Source organism: Gobio gobio (assembly GCF_949357685.1).
Source record: "Gobio gobio genome assembly, chromosome: 10".
NCBI classification, from domain to species: domain Eukaryota; kingdom Metazoa; phylum Chordata; class Actinopteri; order Cypriniformes; family Gobionidae; genus Gobio; species Gobio gobio.
This window is the reverse complement of record NC_137116.1, coordinates 57,260,601-57,272,404: the sequence shown is the minus strand read 5'-3', so window position 1 is coordinate 57,272,404 and position 11,804 is coordinate 57,260,601. Positions and strand designations below refer to the sequence as shown.

The window sequence follows — 11,804 nt, the reverse complement described above, 5'->3', positions numbered from 1 at the left end:
GCACTAAAAACGCCGTTACAAAGTCCATCTCACCACAGTGACTCTACAATAATCTTACGATGCCACGACAATAGCTTTTGTGCGAAAAAAAAAATCAAAATAACACCTTTATCCAGCTTGTTCTTGTCTTCCGTGTGTGTCTCCACGACGCATGCGTGAGAATATGAGCAGATCCGGCGTTCGGACACATGACCCAGAAGAGATTTGTTCTCAAGCAGAGGAAGACGCGCGTATCTCAGCTGTTGAATTCTACACTGATCGTGCTTTAGGTCTCGCTGTAGTTCTCAAAATGGGGCTAAAGTGAGCATTTGATGGATTCCCGAACGCCGGATCTGCTCATATTCTCACGCATGCGTCGTGGAGACACACACGGAAGACAAGAACAAGCTGGATAAAGGTGTTATTTAGATTTTTTTTTGCGCACAAAAACTATTGTCGTGGCATCGTAAGATTATTGTAGAGTCACTGTGGTGAGATGGACTTTGTAACGACGTTTTTAGTGCCTTTTATGGGTCTTGTGAGTGTAAATGTACTGAATGCCAATGGAGGCCTATCTGAAGCCTTTCTCAGCATCAGCTTTACACTAAAATATCTTCATTTGTGTCTGAAGATGAACGGAGGTCTGACGGGTGTCCAACCACATGAGGCTCAGTCATTAATGACACAATTTACATTTTTGGCTGAACTAACCCTTTAAAGACCTTGGTTTTGACGCAATCGACCCGGGTTCAAATCCGCCTTTTGCAGAGCTCACTCTTCTCTCTTTTCCCATCCCACATCACATCAGAAAGGCATTTACTTTCAGTAAAATGGAAATAAAGTGGCTAACGTAATGTTTAATAATAATAAAAGCATTTATTGGGTAGGGTTAGGGGTCGGTGTAGAGAGGGCTTTTATTGTCCCAGTAAAGCCGCATCCATTTAATCATTTTAATAAATATAATCATTTACACACTAAGACACTCTAAAAAAAAAAAAGGTTCTATATGGCACTAAAAATGGTTCTTGGCTCGTAATCATAGGGGAAGCTTTTTAAGTGCTATATAGCACTTCAGTGGTTCTTCCGAGGTTCTTCCGAGGTTTTTCAGCGGTTCTTTGGCTGAGGTGCTATATAGCACCGCTACCATATACAGAACATGTTAAGATATGGTCTATATAGCACCGCTACCATATACAGAACATGTTAAGATATGGTCTATATAGCACCGCTACCATATACAGAACATGTTAAGATATGGTCTATATAGCACCGCTACCATATACAGAACATGTTAAGATATGGTCTATATAGCACCGCTACCATATACAGAACATGTTAAGATATGGTCTATATAGCACCGCTACCATATACAGAACATGTTAAGATATGGTCTATATAGCACCGCTACCATATACAGAACATGTTAAGATATGGTCTATATAGCACCGCTACCATATACAGAACATGTTAAGATATGGTGCTATATAGCACCAATAATGGTTCCCCTATGATTACGACGAAGAACCAATTTTGGTGCTATATAGAACCTTTTTTTTAGAGTGTATGTTATTATTGCATCCTATTAATGTTCAACAATACTGAGGTGCGAATAGTGTGTATATGTCAAAATAAAGTATAAATAGCATCTAATTACTATTTACCCATATTGCAAATAACTACTTTTATATGGTGTAAATAGAATATATCACTAATTTAAAATAGAAAATAGTGATATATGTGCTCTGGGGTGTTAATAAAGGCCTTCTGAAGCGAATCGACGCGTTTGTGTAAGAAAAATATCCATATTTAAAACTTTATCAAGTAAACTTTCAGCCTCCGCCTTCCCTGTTCAGTTTCTGGAGAAAGTGTGTAAAGTTCTCCTGCGGATGGAAAGACTAACGCTCAGCTCCGCTCGTCATGACGTCACACACACATCTGGAGTTTCACTTTCAACATTCAACACTTTTACACAGAAGGCGGAGGCCGTAAGTTTACTTGATAAAGTTTTAAATATGGATATTTTTCTTACACAAACGCATTGATTTGCTTCAGAAGGCCTTTATTAACACCCCAGAGCCGTGTGGAGCAGTTATATGATGGATAGATGCACTTTTTATGGACTTCAAAAACAGAGCAACTATTACTGCTATTAATGCTTGGATTAGCCTGGACTTGTGTAATATAACTCAGATTATATTCGTCTGAAAGAAGAATGTCACACACACCTCAGATGACTTGAGGATGAGGAAATCATGGCCTAATGTTCATTTGTGTGAACTATCCCTTTAATATCTTCTAACACTTTATTTTGAATATAAATAACAATTTATTCTACTTACCCAAGCTCTAACCTAATACTCTAATGAGAGTTAGTTGACAAGTTAGTAGAATATCTAAAGTTGACCATGGAAATAAAGTGTATCTATTTGTTCTAATCACACTCATTGGAGCTGTTTTTGCACCATGACTTTAGCACTTTTTTGCATGTCATTGTAACCACAAGGCATTGTTTTCACAAGTGCCATCACACATCTGCTCTCTGTTCAGAGAAAAGCACATAAAATCGCTCATGGCTAAATGACTAGCTAGTGTTTGAGCCTGCTAGCACATCCCAGCATGCACCACTGTGACACCTCTATGGCCCATTTGGCCCAGACCACAAATCACACGCTCAAATGCAGCCCAGTGTGTGAGCTGAAGCATAGTCTGTGGAGCCGAGACTGTGGCAGCTTTCTTAAAGTGATAAAAAGTGTTAATGTGGATGAAATGGTATGTTTGTAGCTCGGGGGGGTGAAATTCTCCCTGTGTTTGACACTCCTCTTTGAGGTCTGGGTGTGGACAGGAAGTCACACCTGTGTTATAAATGATTAATCTGAAGTTTATGTGCTGAATTGCGGAAGTTATGAGATATGGTTGCACGTTTTTTTCCAGGCTGTAATGAATTTGTTCAATCCAAACTCCACCGTAGATTAAAGCGAAAGAAGTTGCTTCACCTTCTCTGCGGTGGAAAAGAAGCGTATGTGCTTGAGATGTGCAGAAGCATGTGCAGAAGCGTAGCCTCAAGCTTTCGGGTTTATCTATGAGTCTGTATTTGAATAATGTGCATGCCTGAACAAGACCTGAGCCGGAGAGGCAGCGCTGCAGATCGTCTGCCATTGAAGAATAACTTTCAGTTTTTAGTGTTCACCCTGAAATGAAAATAAACTCATCTGCTGTTGTTCTAATGCCCCGTGTCCTTCTGCTTTCTCGGACCTTTAAAGCAGAAACGTTAAAGCGTCCTGCACGCGCTCCTCCATATAATGCAGTCAACGGCGATCAGCTGAAACTTTATTTGATCAAATATATAGTAAAAACTGTAATATTTTTAAATTATTACATTTTTTTGTTTTAATGTTGTATTTTTACACATTATATATTTCATGTGAAATATCCAACATAATATATTTTCAATATATTTATTAATGTGAAATATGCCGTTATTTGATTAAAAATACAGTAAAAATTGTAATGTTAAATATTATTATAATTTAAAATATTTTTTTAATACTTTGTATTTTTACACATTATATATTTCATGTGAAATATACAACATAAAATATTTTCAATATATATTTATTAATGTGAAATATGTGGTTATTTGATAAAATATACAGTAAAAACTGTAATATTGTTAAATATTATTACAATTAAAAAATATTTTTGTTTTGTTTTAATACGTTGTATTTTTACACATTATATATTTCATGTGAAATATACAACATAATATATTTTCAATATATATTTATTAATGTGAAATATGCAGTTATTTAATCAAATTTGCAGTAAAAACTGTAATATTTTTAAATTATAACTTTTTTGTTTTAATGTTGTATTTTTACACATTATATATTTCATGTGAAATATCCAACATAATATATTTTCAATATATTTATTAATGTGAAATATGCAGTTATTTGATTAAAAATACAGTAAAAATTGTAAAGTTAAATATTATTACAATTAAAAATGACAATTTTTTTGTTTGCTTTAATACGTTGTATTTTTACACATTATATATTTTGTGTGAAATATACAGCATAATATATTTTCAATATATTTATTAATGTGAAATATGCAGTTATTTGATTAAAAATACAGTAAAAATTGTAAAGTTAAATATTATTACAATTTAAAATAACTATTTTTGTTTGTTTTAATACGTTGTATTTTTACACATTATATATTTCATGTGAAATATACAACATAACATATTTTTGATATATTTAATAATGTGGAATATGGTATATTTCACGTGATTTCTTAAAGGGATAGTTCAACCCGTAATGAAAATAAACTCATCTTTTTCTCGCTCTGTCTCTGTCTCTTTCGTCTTTCTCGGACCTTTAAAGCAGAAATGTTAAAAGCGCTCCTCCATATAATGGCAGTGAACGGCGATCAGGCTAAAACTTTATTTGATCAAATATACAGTAAAAATTTTAATGTTAAATACGATATATCGCGAAACAAAAATTGTGACCGGCCTGCACAACTATGTCTCTATTTGTACTAATCGCTGCACATTCATGTAATTCTGTATTTTGCACACACAAGTTAAAAGACATTTATTTGTGGATAGTAAAACAAGTGATCAAGTTCATGGATAAGTGTGTGTGCATTTACTCATCATTTTGAGTCTAAAATCCTCCGTCATAGTTTTGTGTCATACAAATGTATTTAGTTATCGTCTCGTTTTCATCAGTGAAGAAAGGCTGAATTAACACTGAATTGTGATGCTGAACAGTTTAGTTGAATCGGTTGACAATCACTGCTAAGCCAATCGTGTTTCAGCTCTGTTTCTTCAGTGTAAGTGAACATGTGTGTGAGGAATGAGGATGTTAGTCAGGTCATTTACCTGTGTTTATACAGCACAGATGATGAGTTGTGTCAGTGTGCGACTCTTTCCTGGATTTCCTCTTTGCGTGCAGGTTGTGTTATTTCTGCATGTGTTCTGCGGATGGAGAGCAGTGTGGAGGCAGATGATGCACAGAAAGCTTGCACTCCCACTAAGTGTCCTTCAGCATTCAAGAGGGAGGAAACTCGGGCCTTGTAGCGCAGACATGCTCTCGCAGGTTCATCTGCAGTTCAACAGCACAGAAGTGTTACTCCTAGCATGAGGAAAGACACTCGCATTCCACAAACCGGCATTTGTACAGTGCCTAACATTTCAGATGCTGTTTGTGCAGGGCAATATTTCATCCCAAACTCTGCTGTTGTGTTGGATCTCCTGCATAGAAATGGACTTTTTTGCTAAGGCGAGCGTCACTGTTACTATTGCTGACTCTGAAGGACTCAAAACTGTATCTTGGAGGTTGAGGATAAATCATAAAGGCTCGATATGTACGATTTTTTTGGATTAGAATTGCGCCGGGTGTATGATAGGGACCTGTGCCTTTAAAGTTATCTTTATTACCTTTTTTTTTGCATACATAGGGCCCTATAAAATAATTTTTTCCATTTTAATTTTTGCTAATTCCATTTTTTCCGTTTTAATTTTTGCACTCAAAAAAATTATTTATGATGCTGTTCACTTTATTTAAGCAATTCATCTTGATTTTTTTTAAAGTAAAGTTTTAAGTTTAAGTAAGGGTTTTTCAATTCTTTTAAGTAAAATAAAGAAAGAGTATTGCAATAAAAAAATAGTCTTTTTTCTCTTTAACCTCTTGCTGTTCCTGTCGCCTAAGAATAGAATAACAAAAAATGTATGTGACAAGCCATCAGAACCCAACCGAAAACCGTGGGTAAAAACCGAGGTGTGTGTTGAACCGTGGACTAACTGTAGTGTTGCATCCCTAATATTTATAGTCACTCACTTCACTCTCAAGCGCTGTTTAGTTAATCTGGCTCTTGACGTGTGCTCTTTTGACCAGTAGAACCTCTCAGAACACGCTATCATATATTATGGCATGCTTTTAGGGGCCGTCTTTTTTGTTGTTGTAATCTCACTGGGAGTTTGGGTTGCTTTTGACGTTAGTTTGAAGATCTGAGTCACACTGATCGACGTCAGAGATGTCACTCGAGAAGCTTTCACTCCTGCAGCAGTTGGTGTGCTGTCATTCCCCCCCGTTCACAGGATTTGTTGTAGTTTAGTTGTTTGTCTGTGACGCCTCTTGTCTACATTTCAGCGATCTATAACTACGATGCCAAAGGAGAGCCAGAGCTGAGTCTTCAGGTGGGGGACACGGTGCACATTCTGGAGGCGTTTGAAGGTGAGTGTTGAGCTCCAGCGCGTCTCGACATGTCCACCTACACTTTCTGAGAGCGTGTTCACACTCGCACTGAACACATCATCTGGGGCAGTTCTGTCGGGAACTTCGGATGAACTTCGGCCCGCAACACACACATTAACTTCCATATGTTATGCTTGGAGGATTTAACAGGATCACTTTGTAGCATTTTTTTCAATTACCATTTTCTACCTCTGACATTTAAGCTGCTGTTAACGGGTTAATTCACCCAAAAATTCAAGTTCTGTCATTAATTCCTCTCCCTCATGTCCAAACCTGTAAGACCTTCGTCATCTTCTGAACACAAATGAAGATATTTCTGCTCTCTGACCCCTCCATAGACAGCAATTTAACACTTTCAAGCTCCAGAAATGAAGACATGGTTAAAATAGTCCATGTGACTCCAGTGGTTCAATCTTCATTCAGCTCTGCACCCGTTTGTCCAATATTGCATCATCATAATCATTTGAAAAAATCTATAAGTTGTACAGCACAAAACTAGACATATACGGTATCGTTTGAAAGATTAGCTTTCTTGATAACCCAATCACTTTTGCATTTATGTTACATAGAAAAAGATAATAAGGTCTGAATTTGACCCCCCTGCAATGACATTGAGAAAATCATATGAAAAATATTAAATTTCATATTTATATCACACAATCTCGCCAAAAATAGACATGCCATATATCAAACAAAAGCTCTGAACCTCAAGAATATCACTGTGCAGTTTATTTCACCGATCCAACACTTTACAGTAACGTTATTATCAAAAGAATCACGAAGATGGAAATGACTCCTTTGAACAAGCAAACACATGAGTCATATTCCTGTTCGGATCAATAACGTGTTGTGGAGCTAATAGCCTCAAACGCTATATCAGCTCGTTTCTTAGGTTGTTTTCTTCAAAATGAGACCATTTTCACATGTGTGTGAGCAAGCATGGCCAAACGACACTGTGATATGTCACCGATGTCCAGATCAAAACATGTGATGCAGACAAATACTCTTTTATCCTTAGTTTTGATCGTCTTTGTTAGCCGCGATTTTTGCGTCATACGTCAAAAAAGCTGAGCTTTCTATAGACATGTCGATCATGCTTCTAGACCAATCAGAGCTGAGATCTCCCTTTACAAAGCCCGCCATTTTTAATTAACCGAAACCCAACTTTTTCAAACTCCTCCTAGGCCGTTGGTCCGATTTACACGAAAATTGATCCAGATCATCTTCAGACCATGCTGACAAAAAAACGTGGAATTCAAGTTGATTCGTCATATCGTTTTTGATTAACATGCAAACAAATTTTACGTAACGCTTGCAAAAATACACTTAAGGCTATATCTCCACAATGCTTTATCGTATTCAAACCAAACTTGGTACAAGTCATCACAATCATAACCTGAGGCAACATGCAGCGTTTCGGCACAGCGCCACCTACTGTTCTGGAGATACGAAAAATTGCTGTTTTTGCGTATAACTTCTGAACTGTTTGTCCAAAAATCATAAATATTAGATTTGGGACGGCATGCTGTGTTGTCTGATATCCAATTTTACCATATTGGCCATTTTGACTGTCGGCCATTTTGAATTATGTGCTAAAATGCTGTATTTTATGAATGCATGAACGGATTGTTACGAAACTCGGTATGGGTCATCAGCACGATGCCCTAAAGTAGCCTGACAAGTTTTGAAACAGCGCCACCTAGTGGAGATTTTTTTTCCCAAACGCTTTGGGTGTGGTTGACTTACTTTCATGGGAGTAACTTTTTTTGTCTCCTGAATCCTTGCCGAGTCCAACAATACCAGATTTGCCAGATTTCGGCGTATGGTTTGTGCAGCGCGGTAATTTAGCGCTTAAAAAAACGTTAGCTGATATCTTCGAAACCGCTAGTCCGATCGAGACGAAACCAGCGTCAGAAGTTCGAAAATATAGGTCGATAGTTAAATATCACTGCCTAAATGTAAAAATATTGATAGTAAGGGGCAGTAAAATCCAAATAAAGTCAGGTGTCAGTCATTTTTTACTTGTTTTTTCATATAAATGTCTATAACTCCAAAACGAAATGAGATATTTTCACCAAAATTGACACACACATGAATGGGCTCACTCCGAGGACACATAAAAACAATGGTAGGATTGTGCCTCTTGGTGGCGCTATAATAGAACAAAACATGACATTGGCACTATACAACTCAATGTTTTAATGTGGGGTTTTAACGGATTTGCTTCAAATGTCTTCACTCGTTTTTTCAGTCGGCCTGCTGCTATCTTCCTTGTTTTCCTCTGTTGCGTTTGGCCCCGTTAATGGCTGCTTGCTGCTATATTTATTATTAGGATTACTGTGGTTTGGAATTGGTCAAATGTGCCTGGAAAAAAAATATGATTTGAAAATCAACGTGCCTAATAATTCTGCACACAGTGTATAGATATTCTTCTTCAACAGCACACACACTGAAAAAAAATTATTATGGCCCGGTTAAATTAAGCATAATTAATTTGTGCTCGTTTAAATAATTAATTTCGTTTTTTGATTTTAATTAAAAAAAAATGAATTGGTTTTATGGGAATTGCATGTGTTTTTGTTTAAATTGAGATTGATTGCGACCACTTACGATAAAAAAATGTAGTAAATTCAACAAATAATTTTTCAGTGCAGTCAATTGTACAATCAACATTCACAATGAAAACTTTATTATATTACCATTATCATTATTATTTAATGTACACTCCCCAGCTTTCATTTTGATGTCTCTCTTCTTGTAAATATGATGGATATAAGAAAAGAGAACCTGATTTTGTTATTTACGACTACACTATATTCGCTAGTGATGTTAACTCTGAACATCTGCCTTATTCTGTTATATAAATAATATAGAGCAGCATCTGCCATGTGGCATCATCTGTCTCAAAGATCTTCTCTTTTTTTTCTCCTCCTTCTCCCAGGGTGGTACCGAGGATACACACTACGACAGAAATCACAAAAGGTGTTGGGATAATTATCATCCTACTGATAAAATGACAATCTAATCATTACCTGACATTCTGCAGCGGGCGGGAAGAATTGCGTGGGTTCTCACAAATATGCTTCTTTGTCTTATTTCAAAGGGCATTTTCCCCGCCAACTACATTCATCTGAAAGAAGCGAGAGTTGAGGGAACGGGGTAAGAGGCAGATCATATGTTAATAATGCTCTATAATTCATTCGTGACAAATTGTCTGTCACTTAATGAACCGTGTGCCATCAGGAAGGCCTGCAGTTCTGTCCTCTTCCGCAGGCTTGCTCTCAAACACACACTGAAGCACTTGTTGTGAAATAATGCATGATTCATGAATATGAGGGAAATGCTCTGACATGTATCATAGCAACACATTTGGCAAGAAAATATATTTTGAATCTCCCAGCAAGCCAAAGTCACACAACATGGTCACTGCATTGCTGAATGTTTTGGACCAAATAATATTTATACATATTTATATTTATTTATGTTTATATATTTATATTTATATTTATTTATATATATATTTCTATTTTTTTATATATATATATAATATATTTAATATTTATTAATATTTATATATATATATATATATTTATATATATATATTTTATATATTATATTTATACATTTATTTATTTATTTATTTATTTATTTATTTATTTATTTATTTATTTATTTATTTATTTATTTATTTATTTATTTATATTTTTATATTTATTATTTATTAATATATATATATATTTATATATTTTTTTAAATATATATTTATATGTATTTTTGTATATAATGATATTTATACATTTATATATATTTATTTATTTATTTATTTATTTATTTACTTTTATATATATATTTAATTAATTTATATATATATATATATATATATATATGATATTTATTTATTTATATATATATATATATATATATATATATATATATTTATATATATATATATATATATATATATATATATATATATATATATATATATATATATATATATATATATATATAAAAATATATAAATAAAAATAAATAAATATATATTTATATTTATATATTTTTATATTTATTTATATATATATTTATTTTATATATATAATATATATATATTTTTTTATATTTATTTATATTTATTAATATATATATATATTTTTAAATATATATTTATATGTATTTTTTATATAATGATATTTATACATTTATATATATTTATTTATTTACTTTTTATATATATTTAATTAATTATATATATATATATATATATATATATATATATATATATATATATATATATATATATATATATATATATATATATATATATATATATATATATATATATATATATATTTTTTTTATTTTTTATTTTTTATTTTTTTATTTATTTATTTATTTATTTATAATATTTATTTATATTTGTATATTTATTAATATTTATTTATACTGAATGATTTTTTCCCTCAATTCTCAACATACACATTTTCTATGAATAAACGTGTGTAAATAAGAGCAGTTTGTTACATAAATGTGGACTGAGCTTATTTAATAAATAATAAATAGATGATACTAAATGATTTTGATGTAGCCTAATGAAGGTGTATAGTGTGTGTGTATGATGTGTGTGTGCTGAGATGAGTAGGAGCTCAATATAATGCTATGTAGGCAGCTCTAAATGTGCATTTTGAGGGAAGTTTATGAGATGTCGGAGAAGTGGAGGAATATTTCAGGCAGAAAAATGCTCTGATATGAACATAATCAAGTTTTAGCCTCCCAGCTTTCTGGAAAAGGCTTAGGCTTATGTGTCTGTATAAAGTAAGTAAATAAAAATTTGGCTGCCCTGAAATTTTGAACATACATGTCATGTACATACATTTAAAACAATGGACACTGGGCATCTTGTTCTCACGCTATGGAGCCTATACATACAGATTACATATAAATCCTAATCTTTATCTTTATCTGAATACCTATATATTTATATATTTATTTTCATATTTATATATTTACTTATATATTTATTAATATTAATATATATTTTTATTAATATTTGTTTATTTATATTATATATATATTAATATTTATCTATATCTATTTATTTATTTATGTATTTATTTTTTTATCACAAGAAATCGCATCCAAAATAAAAGTTTCTGTTTACAAAATATATATGTTTACTGTGTATAATTATGTACATATAACCATACACAAATGCATGTATACATTCAAAAACAATGTGTTATATTTATATATAAAATTAATATTCATGTTAATATATAATCCAAATGATATACAGTATATACATGCAAATATTTCTTAAGTATATACATGTATGTCTGTGTATTAAAATATACATAATTATACACAGCACACACATATATTATGTATATTTTTATTTTGATGCGACTAAAAATAAGTAGTTTTAAAATGAATAAATAATATTTAAATTTGAATATTCATTATATTATTTAATTAATATTAATTTACATTTATTTATCTTGTCATGTATCCTCAAATATATTATTCAATATGCTGACAAAATAATACGGGTGACATCCTTTG

The 11,804-nt window shown here is 32.6% G+C and overlaps 1 protein-coding gene across 1 annotated transcript in view; it reads left to right on the top strand.

The window, feature by feature from the left end:
* The window catches only part of dock5 (dedicator of cytokinesis 5), a 153,753-nt gene that overhangs the window by 3,421 nt on the left and 138,528 nt on the right, over window positions 1-11,804 (top strand). The window contains exons 2-4 of the mRNA XM_079828037.1: window positions 6,141-6,224; window positions 9,187-9,227; window positions 9,349-9,404. Of these exons, the coding sequence (XP_079684163.1) occupies window positions 6,141-6,224; window positions 9,187-9,227; window positions 9,349-9,404 (181 nt within the window). The remainder of the gene's footprint in view (window positions 1-6,140; window positions 6,225-9,186; window positions 9,228-9,348; window positions 9,405-11,804) is intronic.